This window comes from Nicrophorus vespilloides, unplaced genomic scaffold (genome assembly GCF_001412225.1).
Source record: "Nicrophorus vespilloides isolate i.1.1-1 unplaced genomic scaffold, Nicve_v1.0, whole genome shotgun sequence".
Classification (NCBI taxonomy): domain Eukaryota; kingdom Metazoa; phylum Arthropoda; class Insecta; order Coleoptera; family Silphidae; genus Nicrophorus; species Nicrophorus vespilloides.
The window spans coordinates 70,147-93,218 of record NW_017095648.1 but is presented as its reverse complement, the minus strand read 5'-3'; the positions used below and the strand labels follow the sequence as shown (position 1 = coordinate 93,218).

The 23,072-nt window shown below is 35.0% G+C and overlaps 3 protein-coding genes across 3 annotated transcripts; 1 reads left to right on the top strand and 2 right to left on the bottom strand.

Moving 5' to 3' along the window:
• Window positions 1-176: 176 nt before the first annotated feature.
• Window positions 177-2,013, bottom strand: LOC108558885 (methionine synthase reductase-like). Its single transcript, XM_017915943.1, has 2 exons — window positions 1,824-2,013; window positions 177-1,415 (listed from the first exon to the last, which is right to left on the bottom strand). The coding sequence occupies exons 1-2, from the start codon at window positions 1,884-1,886 to the stop codon at window positions 213-215; spliced, it is 1,266 nt and encodes a 421-aa protein (XP_017771432.1). The 5' UTR covers window positions 1,887-2,013; the 3' UTR covers window positions 177-212.
• A 59-nt stretch (window positions 2,014-2,072) lies between these two features.
• LOC108558875 (KAT8 regulatory NSL complex subunit 1) lies at window positions 2,073-20,680 on the top strand. The gene is made up of 10 exons (XM_017915914.1): window positions 2,073-2,148; window positions 4,207-4,240; window positions 4,300-4,472; window positions 4,784-4,811; window positions 4,879-7,469; window positions 15,244-15,857; window positions 17,790-18,002; window positions 18,105-18,414; window positions 18,489-18,573; window positions 19,355-20,680. Exons 5-10 carry the CDS (start codon window positions 6,199-6,201, stop codon window positions 19,988-19,990), a joined length of 3,129 nt encoding a protein of 1,042 aa, XP_017771403.1. The 5' UTR covers window positions 2,073-2,148; window positions 4,207-4,240; window positions 4,300-4,472; window positions 4,784-4,811; window positions 4,879-6,198; the 3' UTR covers window positions 19,991-20,680.
• Window positions 20,681-22,174: 1,494 nt separating this feature from the next.
• LOC108559022 (nucleoside-triphosphatase THEP1) lies at window positions 22,175-22,749 on the bottom strand. The gene has a single exon (XM_017916152.1). The coding sequence runs from the start codon at window positions 22,708-22,710 to the stop codon at window positions 22,177-22,179; it is 534 nt and encodes a 177-aa protein (XP_017771641.1). The 5' UTR covers window positions 22,711-22,749; the 3' UTR covers window positions 22,175-22,176.
• Window positions 22,750-23,072: the final 323 nt, after the last annotated feature.

The following is a 23,072-nucleotide window of genomic DNA, read 5'->3' as shown; positions in this document are numbered from 1 at the left end:
GCCAGAGACTTAAGTGACTCAGCCCACGCCTTCCTGGAAGCGCTCAGGATGTTTCCTTTCATCCCGGTCAACTTTCCTCGAATACCCACTGGTATTACTCATCTTCTACATCATCATTGAACAGCATCCTTCGACCCACGATGGTAACGGTATTCGGAGATCACAAGTAACTTAAAAATCTAAAGACATGTTTAAAAAGTTGCCTACTTTATTTACGTCCAAACATCAACAACATACATGTTTCGCTTCTGCATTCCAACAACAAGTTCTAAAGCCTCCTTCTCATCCACTCCACCAAACTCAACAAAACTTTTAACTATAGCGCTTTGCACTTCCTTTGCCATCTCTCGACTACCGCAAATCCAAACTCTGTACTCTTCATCCATCAATTTCCTTGCAACAGCTTCTCCATGCTTAGCAATGACATCTTGCACGTATTCCTTGTTATCACGCGACAAAGCCACGTTAATCTCACACAAAACCTTCTTCTCCAAAAACCCATCCATCTCCTCTTTATAGATGAAATCTTTGTCACTGTAACGACAACCAAAATACAAAACAGCGCTTAAGCTCCTCCTATCCAACGCGAAGTCCTCCAAGTATCCAATGAACGGAGCAACCCCAGTCCCAGGTCCAATAAGAATCACTTTACAATCATCAGCGTAGAAATCGTTCAAACAATCATTACGCTTCCTAAAGTAAAATTCAATTTCTTCATTCTCAACGGATAAAATCAATTCTAGGTAACCAGTGCAAACACCTTTGACTTTTCCGCAATCGACTAAAGAAAAGGCAAAGCGCAATTCCTCTTCTCTCAACGGCGATGAAGCTATTGAATAGAACCTGGGATGGAGAGGCGGAAGGTGTTCCAAAAGTCGCTCCATAGGCGGATTGCACGATGGCAACGATTCGAGCATATCCAAAAGAGTACGCGCTTTATTGGTGATGAAATCTTCATAAGTTGTGGATTTTAAATCGCTTGCCGGTTTCAACAAATCCCTATCGGACTCATCGCAATACGGCATCAAAGCGCGTAGGAACGTTTTCTTGGGTACAGCCCTAATATCCACGAATTTCAAAAGAACATCTCTGAGTGTTCCTTTTATTGGTATATGCGGTGGAAGAACGGGTTTCTTCTTTTGCGTGTTCTTCAATATCTTTAAACTGTAAGTTTTATCGGCGATTTCGAGAAGATTCAACCTGCAAATTAACTTCTCGACTTCTTCCTTATTATTGATCGAAATTACTCCGATGGAATCTCCAGGTCTAAATGCGTGATCGATTCCTTTGGTATCTAGAACCACTTCGTATTTTGGTTTGACATCGTCGCCTAGGGTCAGCTTCCTTGAGGATTTTATCTTGCATCGGAAAATTTCAGTGTCGGCGAATGGAAGCAGTCGTTTGTGGATTATCTCCTAAAATCGAAATCATAAAATGTTGTTTATAAATTGTCAAAATTGAATCATGTTTTATTTTAAGTGTAGTTGAAATATAGTTTCAAAATACTGTATTGAAATGTTGATGACAAAAAATACTGTTTGTACTTTTGCCTCTTAAGATTTCAACCAAGTTTTTAAAATCTACCACTATAGTAAGTAATATCTTCAGCATAGAGGTAGCAGTATTACTTTTAAAAAATAACTATTTTGTGAGAGTAACTATCTTTTATATGGAGGTAAACATTAGGTGTGAATTAAAAGAGTTGTGTTTCTAGAAAAGGTAGGAATGAAATGTAAATATACTTGAAGACTTTTGAAAACAAATCCATGGTAACCACATATACTTATAATTGTATAATATGTGATGATTTTAGAGTGATTTACCTGTGTGGTAGCTGCGTCGACCTGGTGGTAGTCGAGTTCGAGGAAGTCACTTGGGGTTGCCATATCCCAGATGGTTGGAAGTGCTGGTGAATGGAATTGCCAAGGAGATGGTGTTGGTGTCTCTGGATCTAACCTTAAAGCCGATACTCGTGCGATATCCACCTACATGTCAAAACACATGACAACCAGAAGGAGGGGGGTAAGAAGTTGGATGGAAGTCCACGGACGGACAGACGAGGAAAATAGGTACGTGTGTGTGCCGCGATGGACGGGAAAACGGTCGACGAAGGACGCTCCAAAAACTTCATCCCCGAAGATCCATTAGGTAAGAAAACCCTCTGCAAGATAACAAAACTAACAGTCTCATCTTGGTACTACTAACTGTTGCTGCTGCTCAGTCGCGGCATTCAAAAATCTAGGCCAAGACGGAGGTCCTTTTTTCCCCAAATTCGTAAGGACCAACTCACATCCATCATCTAACCATTTCCCAACATCAACGGAACCCTACGCGATCCATAATCCTCCCTCAGATAATACGAATACTTCGGTTTTGCAACGAATCCTTGAGGATAGCTCGCATTCTTCATTACGGTATACAACGCGTTTTTTATTTCGCAAATTTGATCTGCAATCGTAACCGCATGAAAATACATAAATACAACAATGTTGAGACAAAAAAAATCCATCGAGATATTGAGAGAACAAGATTTGATTACAATTTTTCCGAAAATAACGACCATGTCATTTGGCAGGTCGTTCGAAAAATCCCTGAAAAAATATCTGAGTATGAGAGCGTTTATCGGTGGTTTTCTTGATGTACAACCCTCTGTTATACATTTAATCGACCCTCGTTATTATTTTTACATAGAAAGGGCTTGGTTTTAAGTTGATCCTTGTTAGTATTTTGACTTCCAAAATTTGACGTTTGTGCTTTGCACGTAGTGTTGCCTATTCAGAGCAGCAGTAAGATTTTCATTTTACACTGAACGTACAAGAAGTCTCTTCGGTGCAACTTCAATTTAACAATTCTTCGACTGCAGCAATATATTTCCATTGCTTTGCATCGAGTAAGCAATGCAAATTGGAACTACTGGTATGTGTTTTCAATTAGTACATTTACAAATTATGTGAAAAAGATAATAGTTTCATTGTATATAAACAATATATTTTTATTTATTCAGTTATCTTAAACAACATGAATTTTTGCTTGCTAAAAACGTTTCTAATAGCTTATATTTGTTAATATCAAGCATCTGAAACAAATATGACTTTATAAAAGCACTTGTTACAAATTATGTTAACCCTGATTAAACATGTTAATCGATTGAATTTTGTTGATCTCGAGTTATCTATGACTAATATTATGACAAATTATAAATAGCCGCAAACAACTTTCTACACCCTTTATATTACTCAATACTATAACAATACAAGCTTCTTTATGCAATATGTATATATATATATATTCTCAATTTGTATTGGTGGTTATATGAAAAATTTACTCATACTTTTCTACTCGATGAGATTTCATTGCAATGACCAAATTTATTCGATTGTTTGATTCTGACTGTTCCTATTTGACTTTTACTAATGGAGAAGCATTATTTTTTTAATTTATTATTAATATAGTTTTTTTTTGCAAACTTAGATATGCAATATTCAACATACATATTATATACTTAATTGTCTTTATATAAAATATGGTTATGAAATAATGTCTTGAAGTTTTTAATATGCTTTTAACAATGCAATTAATACTTTTCCGCTGAAATGACTTGGGCACAATATTTAGTGTTATCGTCGCCATGTTTATATTATGTATAATCTCAAATTTCAAACTGTTTTGTCAACTTCTATATCGATGTATATATAAATGCGTCATATCTTCAAACTCTTCTATAATTACTCAAGTATAATTTGCTTTGTTTTAGATTCTCTTGTAGATCTATTATTTGACGCGTTCATTTATAAGAAAATTTTACCGCGTGCGGACGCTAAGACTAGTACTTCCTGTTTTTACGCATTAAATTATTCTAATTTTTACTTTTCAACTAAATCTCTTCATTACAGAGATTATTTTCTGATGTTATATAATTCGCAATCGTTTCCATCTTAATTACTTTACGAATTGACCATTGATGTGTCATTTGCCTGTTTTGGTAGGTCTCTTGTTCCTTTATTTGTCAATTGAAGTTCATATGCAAATTGTATTTTCTAAATAATAATATTCTCAATGCAAGTATTCAAATTTCATATTGACATATCAATTCTGAATAAGAAAGTTTCAATTTATTTTGTCTAAAATTGATAAAACATTAATGCTGAACTTACTTTTATTGAACAGTTGTAAATCAAACATTTATATAATTATTTTTCTTTGCAGATATTCAAGCGATGGCAACGAAGTGCTTAAAAAGGTGGGTATATTAAATATTTATAATTGCAATTATTAATTTGTTTGTTTGTGTGTTTTCAGTGATTGTAGCGAGGTATTTAATATCAACGATGATATGGGATAGCATTTGGTATAACTACTTCCTTGTTACTTGAAAATGGGATTAGTTTTCATGAAAACGAAGCGCTCTGAAAGAAGCGAATTCGTCGTGATTTCTGACGCGATCAGACAGATGGCGCTTTTCTCCAATCCAGGTAAATTCATTATAACATTTTCCTTAACTTTCATGAAATGTCAATAATTAACATTGTTTTTTATTTACGTTTTTAGACAATTTGCTAATCATTGAACTCTTATATAAAATTTAAAGCTGAATTAAAAAAAATATATTTAAATTTCTATAACTAATAGATGTGAATGTATTTGTTAATTTATATAAGTGTATTTATGAGATTGCATGTTAATTTTCTAATTGTTTTATATAATTTGAGTAAAATGAATGAAAATCAGTCTATTACTTGAATATAGCTGCAAACCAAATATTAAAATATTTGTTTATTTACAGATTTATAAGGATATTGGAGTCAGGAAAGGTGTGTATTTCAATTGTTTATAATTGTTTTGTTTTAATTAATTAGGGTGTTATTTTTTTTTTTGCAGGACATTTTATATAAGATATGGGATGGCAGCGCGCGCTTCGAGTGGATTGGAATATCGAGTGAATGCATCAAATTCGTGGATCTGTTGTTCGTTTCCGGGGAAAGCGTTGGAAGTGTATTTTTGGATGGGAAAGAAGTGAAATGAAGTGCTTGTGAGTGAGAGTGATGGAGAGGTGAATGTGTAGTGATTTTGGGCGCGAAACTGGCGCGCGCGGGATCGAAGGTTGTGGAATGGTGCGGATAGATGTCGCTCGGCCATCGCTGCGTTGGTGTTTTGGCGTTGCAAAAACATTGCGCATTTGAAACCGGAAAAAAAAGGTGCGATAGATCGTAGACGGCGTTCAACGGCGTGAGCAAGAGAGAGACGGCGACAACAGCGGCGAAGGATCGTCAGCATCATCGGTGAAGGGTCTTCAGGTCCGATCTACATCCTACATCATTCTTCACGGATTCGCTTGGATTCGGTGGTTCCTGTCGAGGCTGGTGCTCGTGTGTCTGTGGCGTCGGTGTGTGCGTGTGTGTGTGAAGTTGCATCAAGCGGTGTTGTAATCGGCGGGGCCGGTCGGTGGCGCGAGGAGTCTGCTCAGTCAACGCCGCCGACGTTCGTTTGTTCAACAGAAATGGAGTGGTACGTCGTCCGCCTGTACCACCGAACGGCGCCATTGTGGTAGTACGTTTGTCCCGCAAAAAATCGTCTCTGCGAAGACCGTTTCGCCTGTTTATCGCGCTCCGTCCACACGGATTTCATGTCGGACACGTATCCGATGGTGACAAGTGCTCATTGGTGCGGCGGTGCGCCCCCAGTTTCGACCGAAGGTGGTGCAATGTTTGGTTGTAGGTGCGTATTTCGTAGTGTGTAAGCACGGTGTCTCCGGGATTTCGTAAGCCGAACGGCGTCACGTGGGTGTTATCTGCACGGACCTTCCGGATTTGCCTCCTGCGTTGTTTCCGGTTTTCCGGACCGCGTCGCGAACCGCAACGGCTCGAGCCGGACGATGCCCGGTCGCTGCTAACCGCACGCTTTTGTTAAGGGAAAGTAGCGAACAGTTAAAGCGTCTCCCTCCTGCTATTATCCTATATTTTTTCCCATCGTAATAACCATCATCATTCGCACAACGAGGGCGACGACGATGGAATTGGCCGGGGATTAGTTCAGTGTTTGTTTGTTTTCTTTTTTTTTTCAATTTTGTTTTTCAACTTTTTTCCCCTCCCCAATTATTAAACTGCATTGCAATTAGTTGGAGCTGGCTGTGTCTCCAAAGTGGTTTTGACAGTGTTTTGTGAAAGTCAAGGGGAACATTCCATGTGCAAAAGTGGATGAATGGGATTGCGTACGGCCTCGGTGAGGCATCCCCATGTGGAGGTCATGGCACCAGCCCTAACAGAAACTAACCAGTCACAAAGCTTCAAGCTGCCCCCCAACCAGCTGGCATCCCCAGTCAACGGTGTGGACAAGAGTGGTGAGCTGTATGTGCCCAGGAAAGCCACCACCAGCAAGGATCTGAACTATGGCTTTGGCAATCCCCTTTCTCTGGCCATTGAACTGTTAAAGATAGACCAAGTCAATAGGGCCTTGGATAGTACAGTTGAGGAGTGTGCGGAGCCTATAATGAGCAATTGTCCACAACCTATGGGTGACCAGGACGACAAAATGGGCCTACAGAAGGGTGGTTTAGAGGATGTGACCTGCATCCTCAAAGACAGACTTGACACAGAAGATGACCAGTTATTCAACATAAACAACATTAATCCCAATGTGGATGAGCTCATGCAGGTGTTCAAATCTCTAGAAGCAGAATCCACTGGGTCTGTGCAGGATGAACAGGATGTCATATTCCCATTGTCTGGCAGTGATCTTAATGTGGGCAACTTCACCAACCTGGAGAAGGAGCTGTTCAGTGATGTTATGAATATGAGCATGGAGGAGCAGTTGAGTGACTCTGTAACAAATATAAAGGAGACACAAACCAAAGACCTGATGACTGGCATCTTGAAACAGCACAGTGCACTTGACAGAAGAATGGATTTTCTGATCAGAAGGGTGAGGAAATTCCAGTCGCGTCTCATGGGCCAGCACGTGAGTGGCGAAATGGCCGGTGTGTATGAACATGTGCATCGAACGTTAAAAAAGTGCAAGGAGCAGCAGCAGCATCAGCAACCCATGAATTGCCCAAAACAAGATGACAGTGCTGTTCTGAATCACCTCCCTGAGGAACCCAAACCTGTAATCCAGGAAAAGTTGAAACCAATCTCATATAACTCCACCAAAAATCTAATTAAGAAACTTGAGATGAGTGCTGTTGTTCAGGCCAACAACACTTTAAGGCAGAGGCATACCAATAAGTATTTTGGTGCAGGCTCTGTGGAACCAACAACTGGATACAGATCCACCCCATCCATGGGACTCACTACTTTGGCTCAATGGCCCCAATCTGATAAGCAGGAGCTTCAGAGGGTATCTGGGTTTTTGGAATCAGAGATGTCTATGGTTCAGAATGAAGTGGATTCTGAAGCTACAGTCAGCAGCTCAGGAGGAGAGAGTTGTGATGAAATGCAAACATACAACAATCCACATCAACAATATCTACCTATGTAAGCATACATTATTTATTTATTTTACTTCATTTTATAATCAAATTGTGTATGTGTGGAGTTGTACAATATACCCCAGATTTATTATTTTATAACTCATTGTTTTTCTATTGTTTGTATATCTTTTCACACTTTTTTAATATTCTGGGTTGCATTTTACACCTCCAAGTATCAATTATAAGAAGAACCACTTCATTTTATCAATTTGTGTGCAGAGTTATAATACAACCCAGACATATTTATTTTTTTTAATCAAACTGTTTATTAAACCAATAATATTCAGTCAATCTTAACAAACATGAAAGAAAACTTATCTGGGATATGTTATATGTCACAAAGAGCGTAGTAGAAGTGTCACATTGATAGTTTGCAGCTGCTATGATATCAAAGACCTTGATAATATACAATTCTATACACAAAGAACCATTGATTCTCCAAGAAAATAATTTTCGGGTGGCAGTTTTTCCCTAAGGTGAAACACGTTCGCCTTGAAATAGTAATAGACGTAAAAATAAACAGCGATTATTATGTTTGAGATTTCCGTTTGCGATATTAATTTTAGATAGCTCTGTCTTCTTTCTCTCGTCCTCCATCTCTTTTTTTTCTATTGTCGATTGAGAATCATCGAATCTCTTTCAAATTGAAAAATCTCAAACGCACCCAGATGTAAATATAAACAAGTAGTAAGCACTTTCAAAATAAACAATGGCAACAGTTAATACCAGCATTGACGTCATCGACGCGTAAAACTTTACTATTTGCACTGCAACAATTCTCTGTTCGTATTTATAAAATAATCCATTTAGACATAATTGATCGAAAAAGCCTATTGTTTTGAACCAAAATTGGCCTAGTTTTATTTCATATTCGATGTAACATTTAACCTCAAGTTATTCGAGTGTATTTTCTGTTTTAGATGTAAATTAACTGACGTTATGAAAAACTGTTTAAATATTTACTAGTTTCTTCGGAACGCATTACTCAGTCAATATAGACTTGGATTATAAATAACTTACGAAATAAGCAAATTTGTCTGTTAACTTTCGCTGGAGCAATGTTTGTTAACGGCGATTGCGTAACGTTGTTATTAAGTACGCAAAAACAGTTGATTCAGAACGTTGATCCAGTTATTTCTAAGCTATCTGTATCGATTATCCGAAGAAGGCTTGGTCAACAAATTATTCGAGTGTTTTTCCTTTTAAATCGAGTTGTTTTGTATGTAATTTCTAAAATTTTCTTCACAAGGTCGCCTTTTTCTAATAGAGCTAGCTACCTGGACATAAGTACATTTTAATGATCGGCAATAATGGTCCCTTTTTTTCAACGAATAGAGACGATGGATCTGTCCTTTAGGAAGTCCATTGTTATGGTTATCCTCTGTTGAGTCTTGTCACAGTTATTCGGTGGATTGGACAAATCAAAGGAAGGAAAAAAAGTAGACAAAAGCTTTTCGAAGTCGTCAATTGAAATAGATTTTGTTCTAATTGAAAAATTGAGGTTCTTAAAATTTAGTTTATTCGAAATATTCTTTATGGTTTTTCATTGTTTTGTTATAATTCATTACATAAATGTATAAACAAATATCAATAAATAAATCGTTGATAAGGTACCGTGGATTATACTAGATACAGGTGTGGATTAAATATAAATGAATACGAGGCGATATTGGATCTGAATTGAAATCCAAGGCCCTTTTTGTTTTTCAACTCGCTACAAAATCATCATCCGAAATGGAAACTTAACGCGATAAACAACATGTTTTGAAACCTTCCTTCCTTCGTCTGATCTAATTGACTTTCGCATTGTCAGTTGCACTCGAAATTGAAATACGGACGAGCATATTTCATTTATTCGCATCGACAAAGTTCGTTTTTATTTTTATGCGAAACGAGATTATCTCTTACTAATGATTTCCTGAAATCTAATCTTTCAGTGTGAGCTCCAACTCGCATTACATAGCCCGTTATTTTTTCCCCTCTATTTCCACTGTCTTTCTGCTCCGCAATAATTACGTAACACGGTTTTGAGCGAAATAATGAGTGACGTGCTGGTGCTAATACACACATAGCCGCCTGAAAATTGATCCGGTTTCTTGAAATATTTATAGTCTCCTCCATTTGAACTTTATCACATAAAGCAATTTGACCGGAAGAATTATTGATGGTTCGAGGGATTCACATATGTCTTCGCATGATTCGATTTTATATAAGATTTGTTACTTATTTCTGAATGAATGCTGTAATTTCTGTTGCGTGATGTTGAATTATGATATGCTCATTATTGGTTGTGAATTAGCTTGTTTACGAAACTTTTTGTTGCTGTTCTGAAAAAATAAATAATAAAAAATCAACCTTATGAGTAATCGAGACCTGCCTACACTCGACAGATTGCGATGTGCAGTTGATCGATAATGGAATTACGCTGTGCGTAGCCTGGTTAAAATGGTTGATTAATATATATTGAAGCAGGGAGGGACGACGGTTTTTATTCAAAGAAATTGCTGTGCCGTTTCGAAGAACTGATAATAATCGTTGCGGTCGCAATGTCCGTTGAATTTATAAGTCTCTAGCCGAAGTCTCGCATCTCACGTCCCATGCTTACATGATTCGCATCATGCTCTGTCCAAATCCTTAACGATATTTATCCATAAATTGGACGGAGCTAAACATAGACTACTTAGTTATCCAAGTTTTCGATAATCTATAAATATTAGCTTTAAGTTATTCCATTTAGATTAGTCTGTTACAAAATTAATTCACAAGATACTTCATTTTCTTTTGTTTCTATTCTATTAAGAATTTAAGGAGAGAAGAGAACTGACTTGTGTGAGATTGGTTTTATATTGTTTATATTTAACCACAATAATACTCGTAAAGTTCAAATTTATGAATTCCCTAAATGCTAAATCTGCAATTAAGGAACTATTTATATGCCAAATTCCAATTTTCGTTATTAAAAAGAGAGAGAGAGACTTCATAAAGTCTATTTATATCTGAAACTGTACTGGATGTTATGAAAATCAAAAGATTGTTTAAGTGGAGTGCGCACGTAAATGCGCTTGGATGGAGTTTCAGAATTTGAAAGTTGCTGCTTTTGAATGCGCTATCTGCCGCTTTATTTATTTTTCACTTCTATTTACACTTTTTTCAGTGCTTTCATTTACTTGCCGCACTGTCCAAGTGGATCTCGCATGTTCTGGCAACCAAATATCATATGTGGCCAACTCATTCGTTCCCAAAGTACATCAGCTTGGGAACTATTCGGGACAACCGATAGCGTCATCAGGATTCCCATTTTTTTTGTAGCTATTCCGTATCTTTTTTAAGTTATAATTTTCTTATATAACTAAATTGCTTGGATAGGATACTTTACAAATCAGGATGTGCGGGTGACTAATTACAATTTTAATTAATTCCCTATAGACAGTTTTCCTATCTTGTAATTATACGCTGAATAATTAAGTATGCATCGATTTAGCGTAATTGGAAAATTGTCAATAATGACATTACACGCAGTTTCAATCAAATACTTAAATCTGGATGTGGAAAGTAAATTAGTTTTCAAATCATCAAATGCTTGGTTGCAGCTTCATATGATATTAAATAACAAAAATTGTATGCATACATTGTAGAGGTAATTTGTTTAGTAAAAAGGACATATTGCGGTCATTTATATCGATTGATCAAAGCCTGTGTCATTTGCATATTGTCAAGTACTGTTATGTACACGCAAGTTTAAACACAATCCCAACTCCAACGCAAACTATCTTATTACGTAGTGCGTGATAATTGCATGTTTTCTCGACATATTCCACAACAATCTTAAAGTTTCTTAGTTTTGATTTTATAATAGATTTTTCTATTCAGGTAGTTTTATTAATCACCGAAAAAGAATGTACAAGGTTAACATTTTATTTCTGAATAATATTTATAAATTTTTGTCTTTTTTTTTTCCCCTAAAAATGAAAAATTACTTCATAACTTTAAATTATATGAATAGTTAAGCCTATATCTATACTTTCTACTTATCTGCAAGGAAGATCTGCAATACAATGAATATAAAGTACAAGATATCTAGCAGCTAAAACAATAAGCATAACCAATTACTGTCTACATACATTTCATGTTACGTATAGCTGCAGTACGTATATATGAGGATAAGCCTAGAGTGTATAAATATTAAGTCTTGTATATAGAACTGCGACAACAACCATAAAGTAAAGCGTATTGCGATAATCGAGTTACAACTGAACGGGTAAAGTTAGTTGCGGAACAAAAGTTATCGTCGGGAGTTTCTCAACGCCAACTCGTTATAACGTCGCATTTTACTTGCTGCTTTTAATCGCCCGACCTTCGACGATCCCGTGGGACTAAAGCGGAAGAACCCGTTTCCTTTGTGTTCGCGCGAAAGTTCGAAATTCTTTGTGCACAGCTGCAAAAAAAAAAAGAAGCGATCTTCGCCATCCCGAACTTTCCTTATGGTTCCCCTTTACTTTTTTAATCAACAGTATTTTCGTCTCGGATTGAAACGAATAACAATATTTATTATTACAATACTATAAATACTGTATTATTTTTTTCTATTTTAATCAATAACAAAGTTTTATTGTGATTCCAAAGCGTACGATGGATTAGGATTCATGTTTCATGTTTGAAAAACTCATATTATGGAGTTTTATTAGTTTTTTGATTCGAATTCAAGTCTTCGCGACGATATACGTCATATGCTCATAAATAGGATAGGGATAGCGAATTGCGTAAGGATTTATATAAAATCCATAACTAAGGGGAAGTGACTTGTTTTCAGCGCATTATTCAGTTGCGCAATTCTTGTAATTGTGACCATTATTATTAAATATATACGAAACAAACAAAAAAAGACTTAATTAGTTGTCAGTAAAATATTAAACTTTAATTGTTTAATTTAAAGTAATAAATATTTATAAATATATTGATATGGTTCTGTTTTTGATGCGTTTTAATTTTCTTCGTATTGCTTTTCATAAGTAAAGCTGTTGTTATGTTTCTTGGAACATCTGGAATAACATCACGCCGGTTGCCAAAGATGATGTTAAATCCAGTGCAAATGTTGAAAGTGTTGATGATCCAGTGAAAGCTTTTTACTTTTAACTCAAAAGTAGACCATATGTCTTTCCAAAAAAACCTTTTGTTTTCAATACAGATTTATTTGGGTTATAGGTTATCACATTATATCTTTTTATAACGTAAAATTTGAGTTATTTTTTTACGAATTTCTTTTGATATTTGAGAAGTTCGTTTAAAAGCTATGAAACTGAAAACTTCCTTGAAAGTTTTTAATGTAGCGATACAAAATACCGATTCTTGTTTGTTGGAATTTGGATGTTTTAACTACTCTTATTGATGATAACAAACGGCTTTCGACACGTTCCACTTAATCGCGATACCTAGTGTGACGAGACACATCGATTGGGAACCGTTGCCATAAGCAACACAAGAATCGATTACAGTCTTTACTTGTGTGTAATCAAATAGTTACACTTAGATGAATAATTTCTTGAAATTGAACAGAAAAACGTAAGTCAGTGTTATGTCCATAGAATTGTTATCCAATGTGTACTTGTTGTAAACCATAATTCAGACAGAGGTTGCAAGGAAACCTAAAAATAATGTGACTTCAATTAGTTCCGAATTGCAACAGATTCTTTTATGCTACAGAATAACAACAGAACAATGCATACTGCGCTGCGTTATACTCTGTTTTAAAACTGGTTATTGTTTATTTGATATAAACGAATAACTTTTGTTAATATGTTGATAATCATGGAGTAAACTTATCGCGTAATTAACAACCGACAAACAATTTTTTAGTTTGTTTATTATATAGCGGAATATATGTAAATGAAATGTATGTAAATGCATAGGAACAAATATTTGTGAAAATCTTCTATGTTTATAAAGCAATGATGCACTTAATTTTGTTAAAACGCAAAGTACATCATTGTTCTACATAGAATGATATAGTCATATGTTAATGTTGTTTTCAACTAAACTATCGCTTTTACTAACGCGAGATCCTTAAGGTCACCGAGGAAAAGTATTTCGCCAGTGTCCTTGTCCGACGGCAAGTGTGAATTTGTATTTTGTGCTGTTGCTACTCCTTTTTTTATATACTTATCCTTGCTCGTTCCGTCTGCATATTGATTCTGGGAGATGCATGGTTATTGTTGTTAGGCTCTATGGTAAAAAAAGTAAACATTGTTATCTGATTTGGCAAACAAAACGGTATAACGCTTCAAGGATTCGCGTCCATCCGCTTGTACTTCCATTCGCGTCCATGCCATAGTTGCATCCAGTTTCTCGTGATGCACGATGGGACGCAGACGCAAGCGCTCTCCTTTCCTTATATTTGTTTAATTTCCCCCTTCCTTGTTGCCGGTGTTGTTGTTGATGATGCTGTACTCACCAGGCTGATCTTGTGCGCGACTAGGTTTTGCGAAACACTCCTTCGCGGGAATTTAATTGCACTCTGTAAAACCTATAATCACAATCGAAACACACTGACGATGGCTTCTTTTTTTTTTGTTCTGCGAATTCGATGTTATTGCATCTCGCTGAACAGGCAATTCTTGTTTTGTTGATTTAAGGATTGTGACAAGTTTAATCGGTGCAGTTTTTCTATTGGAAATTTTACAAGGATGCATCCTTTGATATTATTTGCAAAATTGTATTGCTTTTGCTGTATTTAACTTGTGCGTCTCCTCGTAAATTCGAGGCGACCCACATTGTAGTCTCACCATTGTTCAAGAATAAAGATGGTTGTACAATCAACAGATTGACTGGGACTACATTTGCACACATACAAAAAGAACGGAACAACTACCGTTTCGCTGAATTATACAATTGTGTAACGTTTCAAAATGCTTTGGCGACATTAGGAAACGCACTTTCCAAAAATCCATTGTTTTATTTTCTAGTGCAAATACCTCTTTCTGAACGTTTTTATTTTATTTGTAAGAATGTAAAAGTTTTTGAGTCAATATAAATATGTGTTATGCATTATACATCTTTTTGCAATTACTAAATCTAACTACATCGTGTGCAACATTCATCAACCAACTTGTTTCGCTGTTTATGAGATATAAAAATCTCGTGATTATGAATCATAAGATAAAAACCACATTTTTATAAACTATATAGTCTATGAGTAAATAACTTCGTATTCGCACAGTTCGCTAAACTAAACATTTAAAAAAGCAGTTTAAAATAGGTTATTCTTTTATAATCTGGCAATTATTATAAATTATTTTACTTTATGTATTGTTAAAATGATTTATGTAGAGAATTTAGCGTTATTTTCCAGTTTCTCGTACATATAATAATTTTAGAATATGAAAATCTAGAATCAAAGATTATTAATAATTCTAAACACATAACGAAAAAAATGATGAAATTGATGCAACTCTTTTGCAAGTTATAGGATAACATTAAAATGTATTAAAATATAGCAAATGAAACCAATTTAGTCCGAGATTAAAAAGTTTATTTGATAAATCATTGAATCTATTTTTGACTAAAGAAATATGTAGCTGGCAATGCTTTACTTTTATTTGTTATGTTCTTAACTGTCGAAGATCTATTATGCTCTACATTGTAGAGTCTACAATGATTAAGTCTTGTCATGCTTTAAAGGATTTTATTTCAAAGTGGTTAAGAATACTTAAAATCCGCAGTGTTAACTAAAGTGGAGTTTGCTGATTTGCTAAGTTTCTAATTTCTTTGTTCTTTGTTTGCAGACATAAACGAGCGGCATGGCGGTACGCGAAGGATCGAGCAGCGATAGCAAGCCGATGGACCTGGCTGCAGTCGCAGGTCGCGGACTTGGACTACAAGATCCGGCAGTACAATGACCTGCACAAGAAGATAAGGGCCAGCAAGGAAAGCGTCCGCTTGGGTGGCGCGAGCCCCTCGCATGTGTCAACCGTGCCATCGTCGCCGACGTGTGTGAACGGTTATCGAGGACAGTTGCCGGGCGCGTCACCTACGTCGAAGGGTGTCCAGGGACAGGGCTTGGACGCGCAGGCGAACGGCGCGTGCGGAGTTTCTAGTGGAGGTGGCGGGGGCGGTGGCGCCACCCCGTCGCCGGATGTGCAATGCTCGCGGACCCGACCGCTGGTCAGCTTCCGGAAGCGCAAGCTATTGCAGATCACAGGACTCCATGCGGTCTCGAAGAAGGCGGCCCGTCCTTCGACGGTGCGATGCGGGTGCGTGCCGCCGGACATCACGTGCGCCCTTTGTACCGGAAGGACGGATCCCACGCACCCGCGAGATGTCACCGATTATCTCAGCAAAAATGAAAAGCTCGCACTGCTGGACCCTTCATTCCATCCTACCTTTTCTCTCAACGAAGGCACGTATCTATTCTATTTTTACACTATCACAAGTATTTCCATCTTTGTGATAAGTTTATCTGGACATTATAACAAATCTGTTACTAATTAATCTAATAGTAAAAGTCTCTAACTATTCTATAAAGGCAGATTCACTTTTATACTTGATCATGTACAACATTGATTTATATTATTTTACCAATCAATTAGCTTAAATAGATACAATCTTAATCAAAATAGAGATTTTCATTCTTCACTTAACGAATCCAATAAGTAATATTGCAAGCATATCCTCATATTTCCTTGATAAACTCGTGATAACCTCTTTGACGATTTCGACTAAATCTTCATGCAGTTTTTGTTGGTAATAAATATACTATAGTGCGTTTCAAACATTTCTTAGATTTTAAATATTCTATATCCAATGTTTTTAAAGCTTAAATTTAAAAAATACTTTATTTCAAAGTAATTTTAACAAGTTGGAATTTCGATATAGGAACCAATATAGTTTATTTTAGTTTTGGCTATGATGTGTTGCAATTATTAGATCTCCAACGTTAATATTGCAGTTTGTAATCAACAAATTATTATTTGAATTTGAAAAATTTCCTGTACAAAGATATCCTCTTTAAATTATACTATTTTTGGTGATCTAATAAATCAAAAACATAATTTACTTGGACATGAGATTTATGTATTACATATATTACAACAGTCATTTATGTTATTTATTGCTCGTTACTTATTTTAGTGTCTTAAACATTGAGGTATTTCAGTCTATTGTATATCTATTTTGTATGTGTATATCAAAATACATTAATTACGGAAAGTGTTTTAAGTTAATTGTTTTGTACAATATAACTCATGTTCCACAATAATCGAAATAGTCTTCATTTATTTGCTTATAAAACAATTAATATAATAAATAGCAATGATTGATATAACTAAGAGTCAATTGTTCTGACCTGTATCTAACTGTAATCATTAATAATAATAGTCTCTGGTTAAACTAACCAGTTGAAGTTTAACAAATATATCAAACGTTTCACATTTAAAAGTATATTTCAAATTTATTAGTCAGTGATAATAAAATAGCAAATCACGATACGTAAACATTTTCATCAAATTACAAAAATGTCGTCAATTCCATAATACGTTAATAATTGCATAATAATGCTCAATGAGTAACAAATGCATTTGAACTTGACTCTTTTTTTTTACTAAAATCCTTGAATGCGTCACGCTTATCAATATTCGTGACCTTACTTATTATCTTTACTTAGTTGCGTTTACTTGTGTTTATATATTTTGGTTTTTCTATTCTTAAATTCGATATCCTATAGTTAATTAACTATGCAATTAAAATGTAACAAAAAAAATATCTAACGTATTTTCAAATACGCAGTAGAAATATTGGGTATAAAATGAAAAACTAGGTTGATGAAATTGATTTGTAAAATGTAACTAACGTAATTTTGCGTTTGATCCATAAAATTAAGATAAACTTTTATTAGTTTGTCAAGTCCATGAAAGTTGTTTGCTGAATTAGATTAAGAATCGTTGCTTAACATAAAATATTGCTTTATGCGCAAAGTCACGCGTACCGAGATTATGCAAAGTTAATATATATTTTTCATTCTATTTTCTGGATCGATCGATGGCCTTTTTGCTGTGCTACATTGAATAGATTCTATTCAATAAAGTATTTGAATATTTAATAGTAAGCAGCTGTTCATAATTTACCTGTTTATAAATGCAAATAAAAAAAATTATGTATCATTTCAATAACAAATTATTATGTGATCAGCTTATGTAGAGAGTGCATATTTTTATAACGGTAGATAACGGATGATTACAGGTTTTGTCATGAACTGTCTTAGATAAGGTACAAAGACTCATTCCACAATGAATCTATGTTATTTTCTTATATTAATTATATGATTAATGTTTAGATGCGTCGGCGATGCTGCATATGGAAGCAATCATGAAGACGTCGGAATGGCAGCAGCGTAGTTCCAGGGCCAATCTGAAGGCGATGAAGTTCTTAAAGAGCGATCGGACAGAGAAGGCTGGAAGTTCGATAGAACATAGACCTAGAAAGTTGGAGCACAGGAAGAAACACAATAGACACCTAAAACCAACAACAGTCAACGCTCTATCAGCAAGTGAGTAATTGACTATTATTAACACACAATATCTATAATTAATTGTACACAAATGTTATTGAAATTGTTGCATCAAATAAAAATATATTTATGTATTTTCAGAGATCAAGAATAGGAATAGGAAGAATGTAAGACCAACGGGTAAATTAAAGAAGAGGAATCGCATGTCCTCGTCTCACCATTCGATCGGTTCGGACGGAATCGACGAGGAGATTGAGTCGTTGGGCGTTTCCGGAGGCGGGAAGTTCGATTCGCCATCGACGTCGCCGCTGCTCACAGCCCAATCGATTTCGTCGCATCAGAAGAGGAATCGTGTCGATTCCTATGACATAGACAATATCATTATTCCTTATAGTGTGGCCGCTTCAACGCGAGTTGAAAAATTACAGTACAAGGAAATTTTGACACCAAAGTGAGATTTCAAGAAACTTAACGACAATTTCAGTGCGGTTTAATTAAACGTTTCGTTTTTCTTTTCTTTCGCAGGTGGCGGATCGTTGAATCTAATCTGTTGAACAAGTATGACGTGAAAAATAACGGCACTGTGAAAACTAGTCAAGGAATAAGAGATGTAAGTAATACTACATCAGTAGTAGTAGTAGTAGCGATTGCGTTTTTTCCATAGTGTTTATTGACCTTTTTGTTCAACAGTGTATATTTTGTTAGTAGTGTAGTGTTGTCTGTTAGTATAGCAAAACTAATCAAATGGTACTGGTCACCCATCCAATTACTATCCACACCAAATATTGCTTAACAGTCATTATTCTATTAATTGAAGAAACGCATATAATATTATAAACTTCGTAAGAATGAACTCAGTGTACTACAATTGAACCATTATTTTTTTTATAAAGTTATTATCACAGACTAAACATAATTCGGACATTGAACACATCTGAGATAATGTATAATTAAATGATTCAAATTTCAATGTATCTTTGAACCAGATGTTAATTATTACTATGTAATATAATTGTAATCTGTTATTTATGTTCAAATGGACATTTTAATACCTAGGTTTTACATTAATATACATATGAATCTTCATTTTGATATAGTTTATGTAATCCTAAGCACTGGTTAGATTGGATAACATATTAATGCTTTTGACAAAAACACTAAATTTGTCTGCATGTGTAGTCAAAATAAATTGTACATATGATACAAATATACAAGGCCAATCTATTTTAGTGATGTATAGTGTAGTATATTTCCAATCGTGCTTTGTTTACATCCCAATTTTCTACTACTTGAATTGGGGAATGCACATTGCATTTTGTCTTGTATATTTTTGTATCATTGTAAATGATTTATCATTTTATGTTCTTAAAATTTTATGTCGTTATTTGCAGGGTGAAGATATGTCTGAAGACGCTGTATTAGCGAGACACGAGAAAAGTGAGCAAGACGAAAAGAAGAAGTTCTTGAGCTACTTGAAATTGCCAATCGGGTATGGTCGGTCGAGGGCGAATAGGCGGACCGACAGTAGGGCAGAGTCGAGCGGTGCGAATACGCCCGATCCGATGTCGCCGGCGCCGGTGTTAGGCGTAGCCGAGAACTCGGAAAACACTGTATCTCCATTGACCTCGCCCCCAGCCACGCCTCTGCCCATGGATGATCCGATTCCTACGTTACCTACCATTAGTGCGCTACGGCGGAGGACAATCTCGCAATCGCGTGTCGCCAAGGACAAGGAGTCCCTTTACAGAGAGGAGAACCGTTGTAGCACACCCGAACAAATCGAGGAACCGTATGAAAAAAGGCTCTTCCCATTGAACGAGGAGATGTACGAAAAGATGCTACGCAGCATGCCGGATGAGCACAAGCTGAAGACGAACGCCAGGTCGCAGGAGGTGGCGAGTCCAAGCAGCGAGTCCGACGAGAAGTTGATTTTTCACGATAGCGAATCAACGGAGAGTGCTTACGGGGAAGAGGACCCTAACGACCCGGAATGGGACGTAGAGACAGTTAAAGAGCGTTTCAGATAGGAGAATTTACTATTTAATTTTTTGTACCAATATCCATAATTAATATTTCATTTATGTTCTGTTACATATTTCCCTGTGCCGGCACCTTTGTTTCTAGTAACGTGTCGAGCATCAATGTTATACTTCTCGCGCTTAACCTATTGGTGCCTCGCCGGAACTAATTTATATTTAACAAGCTTCCGGTGGGGCTGAATTAGCTTTGTATTGAAATCAAGAAAACGAGAAAAAAAAATTGGAAGAAAAAGACACGACGTCATGTATTGTATGCGTTTAGTAGTCTGCGATCAATTTTCCTGAAAAGAAAAAAAATTCTATAGAAAATAATATAAAATGAACATATAGAGAACGAGCGAAGAAGAAAAGTTGGATAGGAGATGGAAAGAAAGATAGAGCTTGGGATTTTGTATTTAATTTCTGAGAAAAAAAAGTCTGTGATGCGATTTCATGTACAATATTTCAATACCGTTGTTGCTTTTTGTATTGTAAATATTTATATTAAAAAGATAAGATAAAGCGAGAGAAAAAAGCAAAATACAGAATTCGAAGCTTTTTTTTCTGATTATTATTTTTGTTTTGTTTTGATTATTAAAGAAAACATGTAGACAATAGAATATAATTTTCAGATTCGCAATTTCCTCGGGATTATCAATTTACGTATATTTGTTTTCTCTCAGTTATTGTTGTTGTGCGATATTTAAACAAAAAAAAAATCTCGTTACTTTGTTCATTTTTTCTATTTTCTTTAAGTTTCTATCAACAACAAGATCAAACAAACAAAAAAAATATAAAAAAGAAAGAAAAGTAATCAAAAAATAATTAAATTATTTTTATTTTGCGTTTTGTACAAAGTAATTTCACGAAATCCATCTGCTCTTTAAAATCATTTTCTATATGGATGTATGCATATGTTATGACATAGAAGCCCAAATATACATGTATATTATAAATAGTTTGTACAGTTAACAGTATAGATATGACGATAAGTGGATAAAGATTAGGAGACTAGGAGAGAGCGACAGGAAAAGGAATTAAGGTTTTTGGAAATGATGATGAAATTTTATTTATTTTTTTGTACTCCCTCGAACGGCGAGTCCTTGTATACTACTTAGATGCCTTCTGAAACTGGAAGAAGAAGAAGAAAAAAAAGGTTACATTCATTAATTTTTGTTCCTTTTTTGTATTTAATTTTGTTTTTATTATTATTTTTTTTTGTTATTTCTTTAGCTGAGAGAATGCGGAATTTGTAAATATATATTTTGAGTGTCCAGTAATAAATTGAAATGAAATTATATGTTGAGAGAATACTTGCAGAAGTGAGAAAGAAACGAAAGTAAAAAAAAAACTATTATTATTATTCTGTAATTGTTAGGTTTTTATTCTAAATTGTAAAGATATTTAAGTAAAAAAAAAAGAAGAAATAAGGAAAACCGAAAGACGTGTACATATTGACGATACTTGTGAGAGACAAAAAATATAAATATATAAATAAAATTATCCTCCTCGTAATAATAATAATACATGATTATATATATAGAAATTTTATGGATCGATTCGTTTAGAGATGATGTATTTGTATACCAATGATGCACCAATCTTTTACTTTCTTTCCGTACATATATTTTTGTTATATCTTCAGAAGCGATAAAAAAAAATTGTGAGAGAGAAAAGAAGAAAGAAAAGATTTAATACAGAACCGACGTATGGCGAGAAAATTCCCAGATGTTTTTTATTCGTTTTATTATTTGTATTTTGCACCACACACCACATTTACCCTTCGCACCGCACACCAGTGTTTCCTATACTAAAAAGTACAATAAACTTGCTTTACCAGTAGACGATACATTGATAACTTGAATTTATGTTACTGAACACTTAAATTCAATTTTTCAATCTACTATTCTACTGTAAAGTAGCTAAATATATAATTATAGTTTAATTGTTCATAGTAGACTTCAAAAAAAAACTGTTTATTGCAGTGGAAGTTCTTAATATTCCAGTCTTTCTAATAATTTATTGACTGACATTAAGCAATTTATTTTTAAATAAATGAATAATTTCATTGATGCAACTTGAAGTTAAATTAAAAATTCATATTTATGTCAATATAAGTTTTTTTTTATAACATAATTAACGTTTATTATTTGCTTAAGATACAACAAATATGCAACATTAACAAAGCTATGATTCTAAATATTTATTTTCTTTATAAATTGCAGGATCTCCTGAAATATATGATTTCTATTCTGTTTATCAACAGTAAACAATTGACAATCTTCCCTTTTCTTCAACTGTTCAACCAAAGTTATATTGCATTTCAGTGGAACTGTTGCTATGACAATCCTATCCTGTTTAAAGCATAGTTCAATTTCGTGCTTGAACTTGGAACTGAACATTTCCATTTTACCAATTTCATCAATCACCAAGAGATCTGGTCCTTGCAGTTGCAGCAGAGCACAATCTTCAAATTCGGTCAGGTACACTTGATATTTTCCAATGGTATATTTGCTGTTTTTGTTGGGATCAGAGATTCTCGCTAGTACTCCTCTGGTGGACTCATCCACTGAGACCACATCGAAGCCGATCCGGACATTTTTAGAATCACGAACCTCTTCGGTGTAGAAACCGGATATTGGTGTTTGCAATTCCTTGCAAAGCTTCTTCACGATCGTCGTCTTTCCAACACCAGGCAAGCCAGTTATTAAAACGTGTCGTTTGGACATATTTTTTAGGTTACATAAACTGTCAGTGACGTGTCACTAAGTTTAAATATTTTCTTGATCTAGTTAAAAATTCAAGAACAAACACATACAAAATCAGTATTACTAACAATATTTTCGTTCACAACAGTTATATTTAATTTCAAACAGGATGAGTAGTTCTAAGACAGTAAGAAAACAATTATTACATCATAAAGCATACATTCAAATATGTGACTTAACCTGATCTAACCTAACCAAAAATGACATAATTAAAGTAAACTTACTAAATACATCAAACTATTAGTTTAGTAATGAATCAATTTCTATTGAAATACTGAAATCAATTAGTTTATACATATACAAACATAATTTATTTAGTTAAC

Excerpts from the sequence above, each read along its gene's own strand:
- LOC108558885 (XM_017915943.1), bottom strand. The coding sequence starts at position 1,886 with ATGGCAACCCCAAGTGACTTCCTCGAACTCGACTACCACCAGGTCGAC. Across the intron at positions 1,416-1,823 it reads TCGACGCAGCTACCACACAG|GAGATAATCCACAAACGACT; the intron begins GTAAATCACTCT and ends TTTCGATTTTAG.
- LOC108558875 (XM_017915914.1), top strand. The coding sequence starts at position 6,199 with ATGGGATTGCGTACGGCCTCGGTGAGGCATCCCCATGTGGAGGTCATG. Across the intron at positions 7,470-15,243 it reads CATCAACAATATCTACCTAT|ACATAAACGAGCGGCATGGC; the intron begins GTAAGCATACAT and ends CTTTGTTTGCAG. Across the intron at positions 18,003-18,104 it reads AGTCAACGCTCTATCAGCAA|AGATCAAGAATAGGAATAGG; the intron begins GTGAGTAATTGA and ends ATGTATTTTCAG.
- LOC108559022 (XM_017916152.1), bottom strand. The coding sequence starts at position 22,710 with ATGTCCAAACGACACGTTTTAATAACTGGCTTGCCTGGTGTTGGAAAG.